This window comes from Elephantulus edwardii, unplaced genomic scaffold (genome assembly GCF_000299155.1).
Source record: "Elephantulus edwardii isolate Elephantulus edwardi_28Jun2011 unplaced genomic scaffold, EleEdw1.0 scaffold00037, whole genome shotgun sequence".
Taxonomy (NCBI): Eukaryota; Metazoa; Chordata; class Mammalia; order Macroscelidea; family Macroscelididae; genus Elephantulus; species Elephantulus edwardii.
The window spans coordinates 14,182,623-14,205,677 of NW_006399787.1; the positions used below are offsets into that span (position 1 = coordinate 14,182,623).

The following is a 23,055-nucleotide window of genomic DNA, read 5'->3' on the forward strand; positions in this document are numbered from 1 at the left end:
CTTCCAAGAATGATGTCCTTCTCCAAGGACCAGTCCCTCATGGCCACATGCCCAAAATATGTGAGACAGAGTTTCAAAATCTTAGCCTCCAAGGAGAAACTTGGTTTCATCCTCTCTAAGACAGACTTATTTGTTTTCTTGGCAGTCCATGGCATGATGTTCAAGACTCTTCTTCAGTACCACAACTCAAAGACATTCTTCTTCCGTCTTCCTTAGTCATTGTCCAGCTCTCTAGGTAGGCCTTTCAAAAAAAAAAAAAAGAAAAAATTGTGTCATCTCAGCAAAGATATGGAGAATGGAGGAAACCATTTTGTGATCACGGATAAGAGTACTGTCGGTCAAGGGACTAGAAAATGCAAACCACTCTAGGGACAATGAAGAACCCAGGGCCGCTGAAGCAGAGTGAGCAAGCCAGAGGAGCCATGGGAGAAGGGCAGAGAGAGGACAGGGTCCTGGAGGCAGAAAGCAGCTCCAAAAGGATTTCTGCTTATATTCAAAATGAATCAGACTTTCTGGTTAACAGGAAACCAGTCAAGAGTTTGGGCAAAGGTGTAACATGATTGAGCTTATTTGCTTGCTGTGTTGAGAACTGATTTTTAGGAAGCCAGGGGGCACATGTAGAGGACATTCTACAGAGCCAAGGGCTTGAATGAGAATGGGAATAGTAGAGATGAGAGATTCTGAAAATACTTGAAAAATGATGCCAGCAGAGATTTACTGTCAGGTTAGAAGAAGGATGAGTGTGAAATATAGAAGATATGGAATAATAACATTTTTGCATGAGTGTCTGAAAGGGCTCACTGACATTTTCTGGAAAAGAAAAGGAGAAGGCTGAATGAAAGAGGAGCATATTTTGGTAGGATTTACTAATATAACATCTCTGAACCTCAGTTTCCCCCTGCAGATTTAGTGTCTTCACTTTCACATTCCCCCAGAAGAATCTTGGAAGAAAGGCCTGATGATCTATTTCCAAGAGATTATTCTTAGAAACCCTGTAGTAGACAGTACTACTTTGACATACAAAGGGTCACCCAGACGGCAATGATCATCATTACTTTAATTCAAAAAACTGCAATGCTCAGTCAGGATAAGACGGCATATATGCTGGTACAAAACCTGTAAAGCTGAAGGTTGTTAAAATCTTAGGAAGAGGGATCCTGCCACAGCTGTGCTGATTTTCCACCTCCCTTCTCCCACCCATCCTTCCTCACCTAAAATCTTTCACCTTCTGAGCCAAGGGTAAATGAATCACCACCACAAAGTCTATTAGAAGTCATGAGGAACTTAAAGTAATTGGTGAATGAAATCCTATTTTAGGGGAGAGTGACTGAAAAATCACATGCCGCCAAGTCAGTGCTAAGCGCACGGATGCCAGCTTCCTTGAGGATTTGTAATGGAGAGTAGGAGGAAGGAAGGGGGAAAAGCATGGCATGTGCTCTTCCCTCAGGTGGAAACACCACCCAAGGGTGAGATTTCATTGCCTATCAAACTGTGGGCAAAGGTTCATCAGAACCGCTATTGAATTTAAAAGAAAAACAACAGCATAGAAGAGAGAAAGGAGGGACCAGAAAAGTGCCTGACATCATACCTTAAAGAGGAAAACACACATTCAGAGACAAACTTGTCATTATCATGCCAAAAAGAGAGGGCTTCCCAAAGGAAATCACGGTGTCCCATGCAGGTGAGGCAGGCTCGCCTGGGACTTGGTTGGGCTATTTCCAACATTCTAGATACAAGCATATCACATTGAGGCAGCAAATAGTAACACAATTTAAAAAAAATATTTTAAAATGCATGTGTTGAATAATTTGGGATGGAGTGGTATGGCATATTGTTTTCAAAAGCAGAGGTAAATACCTCTGATGAATTTTTTAAGGTATTGTATGTGCCTTATGTTTGTGTGTGTGTGTGAGAGTGAGAGAGAGAGAGAGAAAGACAGAGAGACAGAGAGAAAATATGTGTCAATGTATATTCAATAGCTCTGGATAATAACAGAAATTATATTTTATGCCTCAAAGTAGAAATGAATTGGCTATGGGGGTAAAAATTCCCCCCTCCCTTTCCCTGCCTTTTGTTAAGAATCACTAATATACAATAGGCTAATTTAATAGTGAGAGCCCAAGGACAGAAAACGATGCTACCAAGCCAAAGGTGGGGTGACTTTTAATCCACGGCCCTCAGGCCTGTCTTTCATTATTTTTGTTCAGACATTTCTCTAGGTCGTATAGCCCTGGTGTACAAGTTGTCGTACCGCGGTCACTTGTGGTTGCTGTGAGGCTGAACACTGTGACACTGATGTGTCAAATGCGTTAATGGTTGGCTACCCAATGTGGACAGAGAGTGGGGTGGAACTCCCTGATTAAAACAAGCGTGGAAGGAGGAGTGACATCCACTTCCATAATAGCTTGCCTCCAGAAACCCTATGAACCTGGAGAGAGGATGAAAGGCACCCAAGCATCGAGGACTGTCCTTCATAGGGTCGCTATGAGTCGCCTGCAACTCAATGACACTTAACAACAACAACAATTTAATAGTAGGAAATCAACTATTAGAAATATCCTAATAAAAAGAGAAGCTGTGGTATATTCACACAATGGAATACTACGCTACATTGAAAAACAAGGAACTCATGCAATATTATTCAAAATGGGTGACCCTGGAGGACATTATGCTGAGTGAAATATCTCAGTCACAAAGGACAATTACTGTATGGTGCTACTGTTGTAGAATGAGGCTGACATTAAGGTGGGGATAAGACTGAGAAAAACTGGATAAATTATGTATATTGCATTGAAGCTGATGAGGGAGAGAACAGTTTAAAAGCAATATATTTTAGATCATTATGATTATCATAAGAGTTTGGAATGAGGGTTGAAGAGTGGAGTATACTCGGGGTGGAGTTGGGGGTGGGGTGAGGGGGTGTGGAGGGATTGTATACCAATGAAAGAGTTTTGCTTTTGCTTTTCAAGGAGAAGAGAGAACTGGGGGTGGGGGTGGGGTGGGTGGTGAGAAAAGTGCAACAATGAATGAATGGAAATCCAAAATCTCTGTAAATGTTCATTGAAATTAATTAAAAAAATATCCTAATAAGAGACAACTTTCATTTTACTATTAGTTGATGTAATTCTTTTCTTCTCTTCCCCTTAGTAAACCATTCACTGCTATAAAATCACATTGACAGCCATGTTTTTGGTTTTCATGCTCATAATGACTTGTGTTACCTCCATCATATTAGCATCAAATCCCTTCCTGCTCCCAAGCTATTCTTCCTATCCTCCTGTCTGCAACCACAAGCCAGGAGTCTGGCTTTGGAAAAATGTATCGGTCTTAGGAAAGGTCAGAAAAAAATTAAATTTTTGGCATAAAGGCCGAAAAAGTAAATATCTTCATCTTTGTGTGCAATAGTTTTTTTCCACAACTGTCCGACACTCCCCTTTGTCATAGGTAAGCAGTCATTGACAATATACAAATGAATGAGCAATAGCTATGTTCCAATAAAACTTTATGAACAAGGGAATTTTAAAAATACTGTATTTTTCTTTTTTATTCATTGTTGCACATTTTTTCTCCCTCCACAGCCCACCCTGCAATGTACCATTTGTTCCAGATTGCCGTCATACATATAAGGTCTAATCATATATTCCGTTTAGAAAGTTCTTCCAATCATTTGTTCAACTGCAGTGTTTATTATCTATCCACTATTATCACATACTCTCCCCAACGCTCCTAATGTCTGCTCTATTTTAAAACTGTGGTGTTATGCAGTATTTGTCCTTTTGTGACTGAGATATTTCTTGCAACACAATGTCCTCCAGGGGACTGGAGAACATCATGCTAAATGAACTAACTCAATCCCATAAGGACAAATACTGTATAAGACTATTATTGTAGAAAGAGAAAGATAACTAGTAAAATGTGCATCAGGATCCAAGGTGTGGAGGATAGGAGCAAAGGGGTGAGGATGTGTAGGGGAGTAATCATAGGGTTGCACAATTTGATGGGTAGAAGGCGGGGTGGGTAAAAAAGATGGGAAAAATCCAGTGTGAAAAACAATGCATACTAACTTTTTAAGTAAACCAGTATAAAATAAAAATTTTATTAGAAAAACAAAATGATAATGCCCTCCAGTCTCCCCCATGTCGTATAATATTTTACTAATGCATTGTTTTTTCAATGCTGCGTAATATTCCATTATGTAAACAATGAAACAAGGGAATTTCAATTTAATTTTCACGCCACATGTATGCAGGGTTCAAATGGATCTGATAACATGGTATTTGTATGCCTAATTTGCTATTGGAGGTTGTTGTTTTGTTGTTATGTTCCATGGAGTCGCTTGTCAGTTTGTTGTATTTGGGGAATACAGTGTGCTAATTAATACAGCACTTGTCTGTCAGTTTGCTGCACTGAGGTAACTTATGGGCTGTTGTGATGCTGAAAGCTATGCCACCAGTGTGTCACATATCATAGGGGTCACCATGGTGGACAGGATTACGAATCAGGATTAGCCATCCACTTCTTAAACTGCAGGCCTCTGAAACCCCATAAATAGTCGAGGAACAAAGATAGTTGTAGTATTAAAGGTAGAGCTCAGATAGGGTGTCAATAAAAATGAGGAAAAAGTGGAGGGTCAGCAAAATAGAGGAAGGCCCTCCATCAGATAGAGTGGTTGCTACAATGGGCTCTAGTGCATCAGAAAGTATGAGGATGGCACAAGATAGGACGGGGTTCAAATCTGTTGTTCTTAGGGTCTCTATGAGTCATACTCAACTCGATGGAACATAACAATAATGCCAGAGATTAAGGTTTGCTAATCTTACCTTAAGCGCAGCCACCATCCATCTATCACAGAAAGACTGCATATTGTTATACTGCTGGACAGGTTTTACCCAAACTTCCAGACTAGACTGGGAAGAAAGATCCAGTGATCTACTCCTGAAATACCTGTCGATGAAAATTTCTATGGGCCATGATAAGTGCAATTCTACAACCAATCATGGGGCTCATGCAGGAGTGGGAAGCCTCTTGTTCCATTGTGCATGAGGTCACCAAGAGTTAAGGCCAACTTAATGGCAGCTAGCAACATATCCACATACAGAGCAATTGAAAGCAAATTTTCACAATTCTAATAAGAAATCCAGTATACCTAACTGCATTCCCCACCCATGGCTCATATACAGTCATCTGAATTTAACAGATGATCCTTTAATCCTTCCCCCAACTCCTTCCCAGCAGGCAAGAGTGCTTCTAATTCATCCATGGCAGTTGCCAAGCACCAGAATATAGCACTGAGTAGTTTTTGAAAGCATGCTATGCTGAAATACAGAAACTTGGAGCTGGCAGATGGGATAAAACAGAGACATCGTGATGGTAAATGGTTGAACAATAGCAAAACTGGCACTGATTCTGCCCCTCGAGTCTCCCTGGATAAAGTAAGCTTGGCAAACTTGAAAATTCACTTGAACTTCGTGGTACCATGTGATAAACAGTATCAGGGTGCTTTCACAGCTTTCACTCCTAGTAAGCGTGCTCTCTCATTTCTGGGATCAAAAGCAGAAGATGTGGAAGTCCTTTCGTTTAAACCACACAAGGGTTGCTGCAAATAGAAAGTCTTGAACAAGTTTCATGTTGACCTAGTTTTACTAGGGAATAACTTTTGAGTGAGAGTCCTGCCCGTGCCCTCAGAGATTTAGTTACTTTGAAGAATAAATTAATAAAACCTTTTCATTTCAGGTGCTGAGGCTCGGCAGCACTTTACCGATTAGTAAATTTTAAAGGAAAGAAAAGGGTACAAAGTCTGTTTGTCTTTGAATTAATCTATTCACATGGAGATATATAAATATATAAATAAATACATATGTGTGTGTGTGTGTATCTCGATATCTATCTATATACACTTTATTTTTTTCTTTTTTTCCTTCTTTTTTAAATTAAATTTTATAAATTCTAATGAACATTTACAGAGATTTTGGTTTCCATTCATTCATTTTTGCACTATTTTCTCTACCCTCTGCCCCTTTTTTTTCTATGTACACTTTAAACATTGAAAAGGTACTGTGTTAAGTCCTTGAAAGTGTTTATTAGCTTTTGAATTATATGCAAATTTAGCCTGATATGCACAGGTAAATACATATCTTGCTTATGGTTCTGAAATACAGTCTTAAAAACAAATCTGTATGTTAACTCATTTGGTGACAAAACTTGACCTGAACAGACATGAGACAACTACAAAAGCCAACAAAGAACCCAAACCTGTGGCCATCGAGTCAATTCCAACTCCTGGCAACACCAGACATAGGCCTTCCCCATACCCTGTAGATTGAATATTCATGTTTCACTGCAGAAATGTAATAAGCTTGATTTCCAGAACCTGTCCCTGCTCCTGTTAAGAGGATACAGTACATACGCAGGATAAACTTTCTAAAATTAGAAACTGATTTCCAAAAATACGTCTGACCCCAAGACATTTACATAAAGGATAAGGGACACATGGTGACACAAGAGGGAGTAACTTTTGTGTGAAGAAGAGGCAGAATAGTGACAGGTGGGGGAGCAATCAGACATGAAGGTCACTATGTCAACTGCTTGCAGGTAGCAAAACAGCAGTCAAATCTCCAGCCATTGAGGAAGTAATGTCACCTGAAGGGTCTGCAAAGAGTCACCTGCAAAGGTCAGTTTGACACCAATTGACTTTCAAATGGATTTTAATCACTTTAAAAGAGAATCGCTTCAAGGTTGATAAGGTTGAACTAATGTGAATTGTCTCTGAACTATCCATTATACAATGACATAAGCTATAAAGGACAAATAAGTTGTCTTATGGCAGAACTCTTGAAAGGAAGACTCAGCACATAGCCTTATAGTCTAACCTGACTGGAACTTTCTTTGTCTGGAGGGCTGGTCATCTCCCCCCCATGTGGCGGCTGCTACAAGAGAGCAGGGTGGGTCCTGTGTCCGGCCTGTCATCAAGTATCCGGACCTGAGCCAGGGGCAGCGGTGGGAATGAACTTGTGGGCATCTCTCTCCTGTAAGTTGCCAACAGTAAGGAACATGTCAGCTGGGAACTTTCTTTGCCACCACAGAAAGAAGACTCACCAGAGAAAGAAGCCAAGAAAACAGAGAATAAACCGAGGGAGAGAGGCTGAGTCGGGACAGGCGATCCAGAACGCAGCTGTATCTGAAACATCTTATCCCTGACTATCTGCTACATGAGCCAGAGTAGTCCAGTTTTATTTCCTTTGGCTAATTTAAGTTGGATAAGGAGCTCTGCTGGCCTAGTGGCAAGAAGCTGTGCTGCAGTCCTGAAGGCACGTGGTTCCCAGTTGCTCTGGGAGAAAAGGATGAGCAATCTCTTCCCTTGTGATTACTTGCCTCTGAAAACCCTCTGGAGGGTCAACTATGAGTTGGTTCAACTTGATGGTACACAACAAACACAACAGTTTGAGTTGGGATCAATCATATGCAATTAAGAGAATTTTATAGGTTCTAGATGCAAATATATTTAAACACATTTTTCAGAAATGTGACTTTTGGGGAGATACAACTTTTTTAAAATACCAGTTTATTGGCAAAATTCAAATACATTGATTTTGAAAACAGATTGTTCCAATTTCCCTCCCGCCTCCATCCATCAAATTGTTCATCCCTAGAACATTTCTTAGGACACTAAGTGGATCATTTGTCATACAGTGATGGCTACCCTTAGTGGTTCTGCATGCTCGCCCACCACTTCTCTGTCCCAAAAAGGAAAGGCTGTGGTAACTATTGTACATGTATACTAAAACGACTGGGAATAAATGACCATGTGTGGTGACTTGAAACAACAGAAATGTATTCTTTCATAGTTGTAGAGGCTAGAAGTTAAAAATCAAGGTTATATGGTTATATGGGGTTATATGGTTTTATGGTTGCCTGAACCATATAATTTGTTCCCTGCCTTTCTGGTGCTATTAACAATTATTTGGTTTGCAGACAATTCAGTCCAATCTCTGTCTCCATCATCATATGGCATCTTTCATGTGTCTGCCTCTTCTCAAAAGAGCACCAGTAACGACCTCAACTTTATCATGTTTACAAAGATCTTATTCCCAAATAAGGTCACATTCATAAGTATAAAGTGGTACAACTTCCATATATCCTTTGTGGACACATACCTCAAGGTCCAAGGATGAACATGGAAGTAGAGCTTGTATTCCAAAAGATGGAAATAATAGAATGCACTAGTGGCTGTAGGTCAATAAAGTCAGGTTAATTTCTTTGTATTTTCTACAAATCGTGAAGACACAGTGATTTAAAAAAAAAATCTTATTTGAGATCATGATGATGACTAAAGAGCAAAATCAAAATATAATTTTTAACCTGAGGTATAATGACTCAAACATGCCTTCTAGAATAGATTCACTTTTGACACTAATTAACCAAGAGAATTTGCTTTAACTCAACCATGAGAGAAAGTATTTCAAGTCAAACTCAGAGATTCATTCTAACTTTTAGCTACAGAAAGTCAATTTTCAACAAACTTCTAACACAAACCCAGTGATCCTAAGTTGTCTCTGACTCATAATGAATCTACAGGACAAGGCAGAACCATCTGCATTGGGTTTCCTCTGCTGTAACATTTTGGGAAACAGGATACCACATCTTTCTTCTGTGAAGTGACTAGTGTGTTGGAACCACGAACTCACCACCACCAACTAACCAAGTCAGCAGACATGCTTTAAGTACAGCCATCATCAAGGTTCTTTTTTAACAAAATCAGTCCTCTGGGTAAATGAGATGGTAAGATAAAAGACCTTCTTGTATGAAAGGAGACATAATCTGATCAGAGACTATCTCAGTGCTGCACAGCTTTGGGAACTGTATTATTGAACGGTTGGTAATGCAAGGATAGGACTGACTTTTTCTTTTTTTTCCTCTCATCGCTACCTTTACATGATTCTTTGGCTCTCCCATTTCTGCTTCTGGACAATATCTCACAAAGACTCTATGGTGTCCCACTCACTTTCAAAAGTTAGAAGAGCCTTATTCATGGAAACCAGGACTGATTCATTACAGGTCTATTGATCTCATTTAAAAGTGTTCATTCAACGTTTCCTCCTTCCTTCCAAATTCCACATGGCCGGTAGTGGGCGGTAGGAGGCAATGGCCATTCCCTTGCACTCCCCACACCTCTTTTACTCCTTTCCCCCCCTCATCCTGTTGTTTGTGGTCCTCCATCGTCAAAGCAGGAGAAAATTTCATCAGTGGAGATACACTTTTACATCTGCAAGAGCTGTCTGCAGTTCTCTCTAGAATATTAAAGTCGCCCGTGTGAGGTAAGCAAGCACATTCTTGCACTTTATGACGTGTTCTTGTAGATTCTTATGCAGCCTCATGTGGATCTCCCAATTTCTGTACATGGTGGAAACATCACTTGAATGGGCTTATATGATTCACACGCATACCTCCTCCCTGAGCACACGCTCCCCAGTTTTCACTGCCCAGTCACCTCACCTCAAAAGGCCGCCTTCTTTGTAGGGAAACAGCAACAACTGCTCTCTGCCTTTTCTGATACCCACACATCTTTCTCTGCCAACTGGTGGGAGCTGAGCGTGCCAACTGCTGACAGCTCTCTCCTTGCTTCACTTTCACAAGTGTCTTCAACGACTTCCCAGATACCAAATTCCCCATGTGGGAAGCAGGTGGCTGTCTCTGTATTTATACACCTCCAAACTCTCCACTGGGCTCCATGCTGGTGGGTTCCAGCAGGCATTCAACTAGGAAATGAGATAGAATCTCCCTTTTTCGCTAGCATTTCAATCTTTATGCATAATTATCTCAAAGTATAACTTTCTCTTGACTTTGGGATGAGTAACAAGGTAAAGTCAAGTGTTACAATGGTGGATCATCAGGCCTTTATCTAAGATGCCTCTGGTGGCCTTGAACTTCCAATCATTTGGTTCACAGCCAAGCACATTAAATCTTATCCAGGGCTTCCTCTGAACTATGTGTTGTTGGTATTAAGTACTGTCAGGCTGTCTCTGACTTGAAGCGACCCTGTATACAATAGAACAAAGTCCTGCTTAATTCACCCAATCTGCACAGTATCTCCTGTGTTTGACTCCACTGTGGCAGCCACTGTCTCAACTGTAACCAGAGAGCTTCCTCTTTTGCATTAACCCTCTATTTCACCAAGCATGATGACTTTCTCCAGGAACTGGCCTCTTCTGATGTTGTGTTGTTGTTGTTAAGTACCATCGATTGGTAGACGACTCATAGCGACCCTATGAATGAAAGACCTGAAGACTTGTATAACTTTCATCATTTCTCCACATTCATAGAGTTTCTAGAGACAAGCTATTTCTGCAGCAGATGCCACTCCTGCTTCTAAACTTGTTTTAATCGGAGAGTCCACCAGACACTGTCCACCATGGGTAACCATTATCACATTTGACACATCAGTGTCACAGTGTTTAGCATCACAGCAACCATGAGTTACCTCTGTACAGCAAATGGACAGACCAGTGCTATGCCACTTAGAAGAATGTTTGACCAAAACCAATTAAAACCAGGCCTGAGGGTCACAGATTAAAATCACCCACCTTTGACTCGGTACCATAACTTTCTCCAAAGTATATGAGACAGAGACTCATTATCCTTGCTTCTAAGATTCATTCTGTCTACTTCTTACAAGGCAAGATTTGTTTGTTCTTTTGACACTCCAAGGTTTTTTCAATATTCTTCATCAAGACCATAATTCAAAGGCATCAATTCTTCTTCGTTCTCCTTATTCACTGTCCAGTTTTAACATGCATTATCAGGTAGGGAACCCTGGTTCCTAATGGTAAGAAGCTGAACTATAATTCCAAAGGCATGTGGTTCAAATCCACTATTTGCTCTGTGGGAGAAGGATGGGAAATCTCCTCCAGTGTCATTTACCATCTTTGAAAAACCACTGGAGGTTCAACCAGGAGTTAGCTCTGACTTGATGATACTCAACAACAACATGGAGCTATAAAAACTGTAATTGCTTGGGTCATGTTTACCTTAGTCTTCAAAGTTGAATCCTTGCTCTTTAACACTTTAAAGAAGTCTTGAACTACTAATCACTTCTAATATAGACTAGAATTGTGATAGGGGTTGGTAGGTACTAGATTTGATTTTGATATATTTTACTAAATATTCAAAACTTTATCAACCACCATATTATAGAACACTAAGTTGTTCTAAACTGTGGCTGACTCTGAGAAGAATGGAATCCCAGAACACTTGATCGTGCTAATGCAAAATCTATACTTGGACCAGGAGGTAGTCATCAGAACAGAGTAAGGAAATACTGCATGGTTCAAAATTGGAAACAGTATGCACCAAAGATGTGTCCTATCTCCACACATTTTCCATCTACATGCAGAACAGATTATCCGGGAGGCTGGGCTGTATGAGAAGAAATGTGGCATCAGGATTGGAGGAAGATTAATCAACTATCTGCATTATACTGATGACGCAACCCTGCTTGCTGAAATTGAGGAGAACCTGAAGCACATGCTATAGAAGGTCAAGGACTGCAGCCTTCAATATGGATTGAGGCTCAATATCAAGAAAACAAACATTCTCACCACTGGACCAATTGGCAGCATCATGATAAATGGTGAAGAGATTGAGATTGTTAACAGCTTTAGTTTGCTTGGATCCACAATCAACACTCTTGACATCAGCAGCCAGGAAATTAAAAGACATGTTATGATGGGAAAGTCTGCTATTAATGACCTCTCCAAAGTACTGAAGAACAATGATGTCTCTGTGGAGACTAAGGTGTGCCTGATACAGGCCATGGTCTTTGCAATCACTTGTTATCCATCAGAGAGCTGGACAATGACTAGGGATGATAGGAGGAGAATTGATGCCTTTGAGCTGTGGTGTTGGAGAAGAATATGTAATATATCATGGACAGCAAAGAAAACAAACAGGTTCATCCCAGAGAGGATAAATCCAGGCTGCCCCTTGGAGGCAAGGATTCTAAAGCTTCAGTTGACATATACTGGACATGTTACAAGGAGGGACCTGTTCTTGGAGAGGGACATCATGCTTGGGAGGGTGGAGGGACAGTTGCAGGAGATGAAGACCCTCTATGAGGTGGATTGATTCAGTGACTAGGGTAATGGGGGTGGGTGTGTCAGAGACAATAAGATTGGCACAGGATAGATCAGGGTTTAACGCTGTTGTACACAGGGGTCTCTATGAACCGTAGGTGACTCAATGGCACATAACAACAACAACAACAACAACAGCTGTTGTTATGTGCAATTGAATGACCTATGACTCATAGGAACCCTATATATAATAACTCTGAAACCTGCCCTATCCTGAGCCAGTCTCTCTGACTCAAATATACCTACTCTGAATACCCCAGTTACTGTGTCAATCCATCTCCTCCTGAGTCTCCCTTTCCTTTTCTCTCCCTCCATCTTCCAAGAATGATGTCCTTCTCCAAGGACCAGTCCCTTCTTGCCACATGCCCAAAATATGAGATGGAGCTTCAAAATCCTTGCCTCCAAGGAGAAACTTGATTTTACCCTCTCCAAGACAGACTTGTTTGTTCTTTTGGCAGTCCATGATATATGTTCAATACTCTTCTCCAGCACCACACCTCAAAGGCATCAATTCTTTTTCTTTCATTCGTAGTCATCGTCCAGCTCTCTGATGCAAAGCAAGTAATTGTAAAGATCATAGCCTGGGTCAGGAACATCTTAGTTCTCTAGACTGACATCATTGCTCTTTAGCACTTTGGAGAGGTCCCTGACAGCAGACTTCCTCAATGCAATATTATCTTTTGATTTCCTGACTGCTGGTGCTAAGAGTATTGATTGTGGAACCAAGGAAGATGAAATTGTTAACAACCTCAATCTCTTCTCCATCTACTATGGTGCTGCCACTTGGCCTAGTGTTGAGAATCTTTGTCTTTTGGATGTTGAACTTCAATCCCTATTGCAAATTACAGTCCTTAAGCTTTTGCAGTAAATGCTTCAGGACCTCCTCAGTTCTAAAGCTGAGCATTCTGAATAAGGCAGTAGGAAGAAGGATTGGCCACCCACTTCCAAAATAACAGGCATTCTAAGACCCTATGTACAACAGAAGTAAATATCACTTATTCTTTTAAAATTTGGAGAGTATTCATTCTTTCTGATAACGCAAAAGTTCCACTCAGCACTCTTTTAGTTATATGTTGTTGCTACTGTGTGCCATCGAGTGAGAACCAACTCAAAGCTAACCCTCCAGAGGATTTTCAGAGGCTGTAAATTGTATCTCATGAGTGACGATTACCCACCTTAATCATCCAGTGTTGTTATAACAAAGCTATCACAAATTAATAATTTTTAAAAACAAAAATTTATTCTCTTACCAACATTTGTAAACCAAAATTTTGCTTGCTGAAACTGAGGAGGACCTGAAGCACTTGCTGCAGAAAGTCAGTCAAGGACTATAGTCTTCAATACGAATTGAAGCTCATCATCAAGAAGACAAAGAATTGCACCACTGGGAAAATTGGCAGCACCATGGTAGACGGAGAAGAGATTGAGGCCATTAACAATTTCAGCTTGCTCGGCTTCAAAATCAACACTCTTGGCACAAGCAGTTAGGAAATAAAATGACAAATTGCATTGGGGAAGTCTGCTGTCAGGGACCTCTCCAGAGTACTGAGTGAGCAGCAACGATATCAGTCTAGAGACTAAAGTGTGCTTATTCCAGGCCATGGTCTTTGCAATTACTTGCTATGCATCAAAGAGCTGGACAATGACTAAGGATGACAAAAGAAGAATTGATGACTTTGAGTTGTATAGAAGAAGAGTATTGAACATACCATAGATTGTCAAGAGAACCAACAAGTCTGTCTTGGAGAGGGTGAAATCAAGTTTCTCCTTGGAAGCTAAGATTTTAAAGCTCTGTCAAACATACTTTGGGTATGTGGAGAGGAGGGACAGGTCCTTGGAGAAGGACATCATGCTAGGAAGGGTAGAGGGACAGTGCAGGAGAGGAAGACGCTGGATGAGATGGATTGATACAGTAACTGGGGCAATGGGGTAGGTGTGTTGAAGTCAGTGAGACTGGCTCAGGACAGGGCAGGCTTGAGAGCTGTTTCACATAGGTTTGCAGATTACTCAATGCCACATAAAAACAAGCGCAACCACCAAAAAATGTATTCTCTTACAGTTTAGGAGGAAAGAAGTCCAAATTCAGGTACTAGCTCTACAGAAAGGCCTTCTCTCTGGGTGTCAGTTCTGGAGGAACGTCCTTGCGCCTTCAACATCTACAGGCCCAGTGTTCTTTTGGCAATTCCATGTGTCAGAAAGGTTCCTCCCACAGCGGCCTATGTCTAAGACAATACATTCCACGTGCAGCGATTATTCTTAGTGGTACTGAGATCCCCTGCGATTGGTTTGCTTTCCTCCTTTATGAATTCTTATGAGAGTAAAGATGTTAGAGGACACACCCTAGGAAACTCCCTTTACATAGGATCAGAGCTGTGATGGGATTAACACATGCTATATTCATACATAAGACACAGCTTCTGCATTATATCATTATAACCCACTGCCATCAGATTCCCATTCCCAGTGAGCCTCCGTCAGACTTCCAGGGCTATAAATCTTAATGAGAGGAGACTGCCCATCCTTCTCCTGTGGAGTCACTGGTGGATTTGAACCCATGGGGATGTGTGTAAGGATCACACTGTGGACAATGCCACCAGAGCTCCTTATGTGATAACATTACATATGCATATTTTTTGATGGACACAAACCAAGCTATGAAAACCACCCTCATTTCAAATTATGTCTCTGGAAAAGTAGAAACTGAGTGTCTAAAATGTCTCATTAAACTCAATGCATCTAAACGCTATAGTATACCATCACTAAAACACCAAACATACATGGAGTCTACTCTATCAGCAGTGACTATGATAACCATATCATAGAATGCAACAACCCTCTTCTATACATTTAAGGACACACTTAAAATATGACTATAATATTATTGTGTTTTCTAATGAAAAATATATAGCTATGCTAATATTTACTGCTTAATTTTGGGAAGAATCATGACTCAATTGCTATTTTTTTTTACCTATTTGGCCCTCTTGATTATTAAGTGGGATTTAAAAAAATTATTTATTATACAGCATAGCAATTTGATTTCAAGAGTACTAAAGGCAGTAACAACAATATTCTACATTTTAATGCTGTTGCACAATATACTAGCATTTTGGCATCTCCTAATTAGGTGGTAATGTACCATACAGAAGAAAATAAGGCAGTGAGGAAGTACAGAATTGTAGGGACTATTAATTCCATATACTTTAGGCGTGTTGCTTCAAGAGGGACATCATGCTTGGAAAAGTGGAGGGACAGCAAAGAGCAGGAAGCCCCTCAACCAGGTGGGTTGACACAGTGACTGCAGCAATGAGCTCAAGTGTGTCAGAGATGAGGAGGATGGCACAGAACAGAACAGGGCTCAGATCTATTGTTTACAAAGTTGCTATGGGTTGTGCTTGATTTGTCATCACCCAACAACAGCAGGATAAACATGAAACCACACCCTACAATTTTTAAAAATCAGCTTCCACTCAATGCCAGCTCACACTGAAGTACATTTGCAATGCTATCTGATAATATGATTCCTTTAAAGAAAATTTAAAACTCAGTTATATGTGAAGTCTACTTTAAAAATATATTAGATCAAGGACAAATACTTCATAATACCACTGTTATAAAACAGGACCGGCATGGGGTTTAATAAAAGAGGAGTTAAATATTGAATATTGCATTGGAACAGATGAAGGAAAGAACTGTTTAAAGGGAATATATGATTAGGCATTATATGTACTACAACAGCCCAGAATAAAAGGCACATTGCAAAGAGGACTGGGGGGAGGAGAGGAGGGAGGTAATTGTGCAACAATGAACTAAGATGGGGGGAAAAGTGAACTGGAAAGGGGGAATGGAGGGAGAGGGGGTGAAATGTGCAACAATGAATGAGTGAAGGGGAGCTCTGGTGGCCTAGTGGCAAGGAGCTGCAACTACAATCCCAGAGGCTCATGGTTCAAATCCACCAGATGCTCTGATTTGACGGTACACTCACACAAAAATAATAAAATAAAAAAAAAAATGAATGAGTGAAAATAGAACTTTTCTATAAACTTTTGTTAAAATCACAATTAAAATTTTAAAAAACATAATAGATTAATTGCTTTGTGGCTTGGGGCTTTTTGTTTGTTTTTAGTGCATCCTATAAGCCAAACAAAACAAAAATCCAACAGGTACTCTAGGTAGGTCTGTCCTAGAGAAGTCCTCATTGCAAAGTTGTCTCCAAGGATTAGTGACCACGCAGAGGTTCCTTGGAATTTTTTCTGTAACCAAATCCCCAGTGTACACTCCAAAATGAATTGGCTGTGTACAAAACTCTGTCCTTTGCTTAGAATTGAATTACAGCGTGGCTCCAATGTATTTGGATTAAATTATAACCATATAAAAGCGCAGGATGTTCCAAGGTCTTAAAGAATTAGTTGTTAAAATTCAATATCATTCCTAGTTTCTTATAAATAACATGGGAGCAGTGTTGTTTTTTTTTAACTCATATAAGTAAAATTAATTTCCAGCAATTCCTCACTGAACACCAGAGCTGTTGAATGGAGTTCCAGGTGATGGAATGCTTACTGGGTGGGAGCTGTCTTTTTTTGTTTGTTGTTTTAAAATTGGTTTTAAAATATTTTTATTCATAAACATTTTATTACATTAAAGTGAATAGTCAGTAACTGTAATTACGTCTAGTCAAACCTTTATTGTATATTTGTCTTCTCCTTCACCAACTATATTTATGTGTATTTATTTATTAGTTCTTCCTTTTCCTTCTCTTTTCATTCCCGTTAGCCCTATATGATTAAGCATTTCTTTAGTTTTTTCATGATAATGATCTTACACCATAATTGTCCTTTTGTCATGGGCTTATGTTATTCAGTATATAATTTGTTTTAGATTCTTCCATTTGGTACAATGTTGTTGTTTTTATATGCCTTCAAGTTACCTGTGACCCTATGTACAGCAGCTCTAAAACCTGCCCTGTCCTGATCCAGTCTCACTGATTCCGGCACACCTATCCCTATTGCCCCAGTTATTGTATCAACCCATCTCATCTAGGTTCTTTCTTGCCTGCGCTGTCCCTCCACACTTCCAAGTATGATGTCCTTCTCCAAGGACTGATTCCTCCTGGCCACATGCCCAAAGTATGTAAGACAGAATTCCAAATCCTAGACTCCAAGGAGAAACTTGGTTTCACCTCTCTGAGACAGACCTATTTGTTTTCTTGGGAGTCGATGGTATTTTCAAGACTCTTCTCCAGCACCACAATGTGAAAGCATCAATTTGTCTTCTGTCATCCTTAGTCACTGTCTAGCTCTCAGGTGCATAGCAAGTAACTGTGTAGATCATGACCTGGATTAGGTGCACCTTACTCTCTAGACTGACATAGTTGCTTTCCAGTACTCTGGAGAGGTCCCTAGCAGCAGATTCCCCCCAAGTAATTTATCTTTTGATTTCCTGACTACTGTTGCCAAAATTATTGATTGTGGAGTTGAGCAAGCTGAAATTATTAACAACCTCAATCTTTTCTCCATCCATCATAGTGCTGCCAATTGGCCCAATGGTAAGAATCATTTTCTTCTTGACGTTGAGCTTCAATTCCTATAGAAGACTATAGTCCTTGACCTTCTGCAGCAAGCACTTCAGGTCCTCCTCAATTTCAGCAAGCTAGGTTGTGCCATATGCATAATGTAGGTTGTTGATGAGTCTTTCTCCAGTCCTGATGCCACATTACTCCTTATAAAGCCCACCCTCCTGAATGATCTGTTCTGCATATAGATTGAAAAGATATGGAGACAGGATGCATCTCTGATGCACACCTTTCCTTTTAGAACCATGCATTGTTTCCTTGCTCTGTTGTGAGGACTTCCTTGGTCCAAGTATAGACTTAACATAAGCACAATTAAATGTTCTGGAATTCCCATTTTGGGGCAATAGTTCACAATTTTTAATTTTTTTTAAAGTGATACAATGACTAGAGTTGACAGAAAAAGAACTGATACCTTTGAGTTGTGGTGCTGGAGAAGAGTACTGAATATGCTATAAACTGCTAAGAGTACAAATAGGTTTATCCTGGAGAGGCTTAAACCAGCCTGCTCAGTGGAAGCAAGGGTTTCCAAGCCGTGTCTCACATACTTTGGGCATATAGCCAGGAGGGATCAGTCTCTGGGAAGGACATCATGCTCAGAAGGGTGGAGGGACAGTGTAGGAGAGGAAGACACCAGATGAGATGGTTTGACATAGTAACTGGGGCATTGGGAGTAGGTGTGTCAGAGACTGAGACTGGCTCAGGAGAGGGCAGGGTTCATAGCCATTGTACATAGGGTTGCTATGAGTCAAAGGCAACTTGGTGGTACATAACAACAACAACAACAACAACAACAACAACAACAACAACAACAATACTCTGTTTTCTGAATGCACCACTTTCTTTAGTCATTTATCCTTTGACAAACATCTGAGTGATTAACAACTTTTTGCTATTGTAAATAATGCTGCAATAGAAAGGGGTATGAATAGGTAAATTGATATTGCAGCTCTTATTTCTTTGGGGTATATACCTAGTGAACACTGGTGGCTTAATGGCAAGATGCTGCGGTGCAAACCTAAATGCACACAGTTCAAATCCACCAGCTATTCCACAGGAGAAGGATGGACAATTTCCTCCCATAGGATTAACTGCCTCTGAAAACCGGCCATAGGGTCAGCTATAGGTCGCGTCCAACTCAACAGTATACAACAACAACATATATGTAGTAGTGGGATTGCTGGGTCAAATGGCATCTCTATTCCCAGCTTCCTCAGGAGCATCAAACTGCTTTCCGTAGTGGTTGCATCATTTTACATACCTACCTGCGATGTATGAAAAAGTCTGAATCTCCCAATACTCTCAGGAAAAAACCATCTGAGAAAATCCTTAATGACCATTTGCTGAAAACTCTTGGTCCCTCCTTACTCCTTTGTTGTATTGTTGTGTGCCTGAGAGTTGGAACGGACTCAAGACTCACCCTCCAGCTGCTTTTCAGAGGCAGGAAATTGCACCAGAGAAGAATACACATCCTTTTCCAGTGGAGCAGCTGGTGGATTCAAACAATGTGCCTTTGGGATTGAAGCACAGCTTCTTACCATCAGGCCACCAGAGGGGTCCATAGTTACTGCCTTATTATTGTGCCTCTTCTAATGTGATTGAAACACTTAGGGGAAACTCTAATTTTTAAACATCCAAATGTTCCATAGAATATAAGCCAAAAACTACTTTTCTTCAAGGCCACTGTTTCTACATAATTGTCTGTGTGATGATCTATGAGGAATATCTCACCACTAGAATAAATAAAACCTATAGTCTCACCTAATTCTAGTCCCCACAGCAACCACTCACATAATCGGTAAAATTCCCACTGAAGCAGAAACTATCTATCTATCTATCTATCTATCTATCTATCTATCTATCTATCTATTATCTATCTATCTATCTATCTATCTATCTATCTATCTATCTATCTAATCATCTGTTTTTTAAAAGGTGCTCCTCTTGCTATAGTCCACCCATCTCTATGGGACATTCTGGGGTTCACATTTATGTTCCAGGGTATTTATGCCAGGCTTTGCCCTAATCCTAACACTAATAATTTACCTAGTAAATCCTAACACATAGTATTTACCTAGGTTTGAAAAAAAATTATAAAACTGCCTCACACATAACCTAATGCCACTTATCAGGTAACAAGTAATTTATTATTTACATATTAAAATTTGTAAGGTATACTTAAACAGTTTGTGCATTTCTAAAACCACAAATGAACCCAGAAAGAGAGTTGAAGTTAGAAAAATGAGGGATCATTTCACCAGCAGAAAAGCCAAGAAATATACACATACTTGACCAAGACTTTCCCTGTGGATATAACCCAGTTATATCTGTAGGGAATATGAGAAACATATTTTATATAGTAGAGAGTAGAAGGGTTTTCTGTACATAGGGTTTTCGGAGGCCTGGTATTTCAGAAGTGGATGGCAAGTCCTTCTTCCTAGTCTGTCTTTATCTGAATGTTCAGATTTAGAGAAGTATCAGATAGACCAGCGTTTTACAGAAAAGTCAAAGATATATTCCTTATTGTGGAGTTAACCATTCGTATCAGTGTTGTCCCTCTCCTTGGAACGTGTCTTTACCTACTTATTTCCCTGCTCCACCATCTACCAGGCAGGATACCCATCCACTTCTACCCACTCCCTTCAACATTCATCTCCCATTGTCCCACCCTTGATCTGATAGCTTATATCTGAAGCTTCCTTGGCTTCAGTGATTCCAAATATGTCGCCTTCAGAAGGTTTCTTATGATGTTACCAGTGTCTCTTAAGTTCAGTGGCAATGCTTTCCGAGCGAAGGTGATGTGTCCTGTAGAGGTGGTGTGTAGATAGGTTTTTTTCCTTGAACAGATCATGCGCTGCGGCCTTGGGGACTCCACGTTTACCTGCAATGTGGCAGATGATTTCAGGACCCTTGGTGCCCTTCTTCTCTGCCTGCCAGGATTTCCTTATTTCTCCCTCTATGGGGCCTTAGAACGGATCGCATGCTGCGGCCTTGAGGACTCCACGTTTACCTGAAATGTGGCGGATGATTCATCCTGGAAAGGGTCAAACCGGGTTGCTCCTTGGAGGCAAGGATTCTAAGGCTCCGTCTAACATACTTTGGACATGTTGCAAGGAGTGACAGGTCCTTGGAGAGAGTCATCATGCTTGGTAGGGTGGAGGGACAGCGCAGAAGGGGAAGGCCCCCTATGAGGTGGATTGATTCAGTGACTGGGGTAATCGGGACGGGTGTATCGGAGACGGTGCGATTGGCACAGGACAGAGCAGAGCTTAGAGCTGTTGTACATAGGGTCGCTATAAGTCGCAAACGACTGCACGGCACATAACAACAACAACAAGAGAGTAGAAGGAAAAGGAAAGTGGAAAGAAAAGTTGTCTCTAAGTAAAAATACTATGTTAAGGATGATACAGATGCTAATTACTTTAAACATAAAGAAGTATGTAATTTTTAGTAATAGAGAAATCTACTTCTAAGTTCTCAGTAGACAGTTCTGGTGGCCTGTTTTGTGTTGTTATGTGCCATTGACTCGTTCATGACTCATAGCTACCCCATGTACAATAGCTCTGAACTCTGCACTATCCTGAGCCAGTCTGATTCCAATACACCTAACTAACTGCTTTGCCCCAGTTACCATATCAATCCATCTCATCCAGGGTCTTCCTTTGCTGTGCTGTCCCTCCACCCTTCCAAACATGATGTCCTTCTACAAGGACTAATCTCTCCTGGCCACATGCCCAAAATATGGGAGACAGAGCTTCAAATTCCTTACTTCCGAGGAGAAATTTTGTTTTACCCTCTCCAAGAGTGACCTACTTGTTCTCTTAGTGGTTCATGCTATGACCAATACTCTTCTCCATCACAACAACTTAAAGGCATTGATTCTTCTTCTGTTATCCTTAGTCATTGTTCAGCTTTCTGATACAAAGCAAGTAATTGCCAACACCATGGCCTGGATCAGATGCACCATAGTCTCTATACTGACATCATTGCTCTTTAGCACTTTGGAGAAGTCCCTGACAGCAGACTTTCCCATCAATGCAATTGTATCAAATGCAATTTGTCTTTTGATTTCCTGACTGCTGGTGCCAAGAGTGTTGATTGTGGAGCCAAGCAAGGTGAAATTGTTAACAACCTCAATCTCTGCTCTGTCTATCGTGGTGTTGCCAACTGGGCCAGTGGTGAGTATCTTGTTCTTCTTGATGTTGAGCTTCAATCCATATAGAAGACTACAGTCCTTGACCTTCTGCAGCAAGCACTTCAGGTCCTCTTCAGTTTCAGCAAAGTTGTATCATCTGCATAATTCAGGTTGTTGATGAGTCTTCCTCAAATTCTAATGACACACTTCTTATCAATTCCAGCCTTCTGAAGGATCTGTTCCACATACAGATTGAAAAGGAATGGTGCCAGGACACATCCCTGACACACTCGTTTCCTGATTCTGAACCACACAGTGTTTCCTTGTCTGTTCTGATGACTATCTCCTGGTTCAAGGAGGCCTAGCTGTTAACACAAAGCTACATAGTTCAACATTTTGCTGTTGTCGATCCTTCTTTCCTCTTTGCCGCAGCCACCGCCACCGCCACCACCACCGCCACCGCCAAAATGTCTACAGGTGCACCTGCAGGTTCAAGTGCTGCTGTTGGCAGCAGTCGAAGACTGCAGCAGACACAAAACCAAGTGGATGAGGTGGTGGACATCATGCGTGTTAATGTGGATAAGGTGTTGGAAAGAGATCAGAAGCTCTCTGAGCTAGACGACCGTGCCGACGCACTGCAGGCAGGAGCTTCCCAGTTTGAAACGAGTGCTGCCAAATTGAAGAGAAAATATTGGTGGAAGAATTGCAAGTTGTGGGCGATTGGGATTAGCGTTGTGGTTATCATCGTTATCATCATCGTCGTGTGGAGTGTTAGCTCATGAATATCCCGTGAAACTCAAGCCTGCTGTTCAGAAGAAACCTCTTCAAGACTTTTGACTTAAAATCTGCTATATTATCAAGCTTACCTACTATTATATATAAAAAGGTTATTTTTGATTATTTTTGTTAGTTGATATAAAGTTAGGTTCCTATGAAATGTGCCTTTGTTTTTTATACCACTCCAAGCAAGAAGTGTTGTCAGCCCAGCCAACGTTTTGCACAGTGCCTTTATAAATTCATGTAACGGGCTGATGAAGAGGATTTAGAAAGTTGCAGATTGTAATAATCTAGAAGTAATGTTGTCACTGATTGCTTACTATTGATTCCAGTTAAGAGAATTTGTGACAAGTTACTTATCCTCTTCATATGATACTGTCTTCAGAGCCACCTTCTACACCTTTGGGTGATCTGATTCCCAGCTGTGCCTTCCAGAATGAATATCA

The 23,055-nt window shown here is 40.6% G+C and overlaps 2 protein-coding genes across 3 annotated transcripts in view; one reads left to right on the plus strand and one right to left on the minus strand.

Moving 5' to 3' along the window:
* Positions 1 to 23,055, minus strand: part of RGS6 (regulator of G-protein signaling 6) — a 745,464-nt gene that overhangs the window by 307,755 nt on the left and 414,654 nt on the right. The gene's annotated exons all lie outside the window — the stretch shown is intronic.
* On the plus strand, positions 22,300 to 22,614 carry LOC102864555 (vesicle-associated membrane protein 3-like). Its single transcript, XM_006884719.1, has one exon. The coding sequence runs from the start codon at positions 22,300 to 22,302 to the stop codon at positions 22,612 to 22,614; it is 315 nt and encodes a 104-aa protein (XP_006884781.1).

Excerpts from the sequence above, each read along its gene's own strand:
- LOC102864555 (XM_006884719.1), top strand. The coding sequence starts at position 22,300 with ATGTCTACAGGTGCACCTGCAGGTTCAAGTGCTGCTGTTGGCAGCAGT.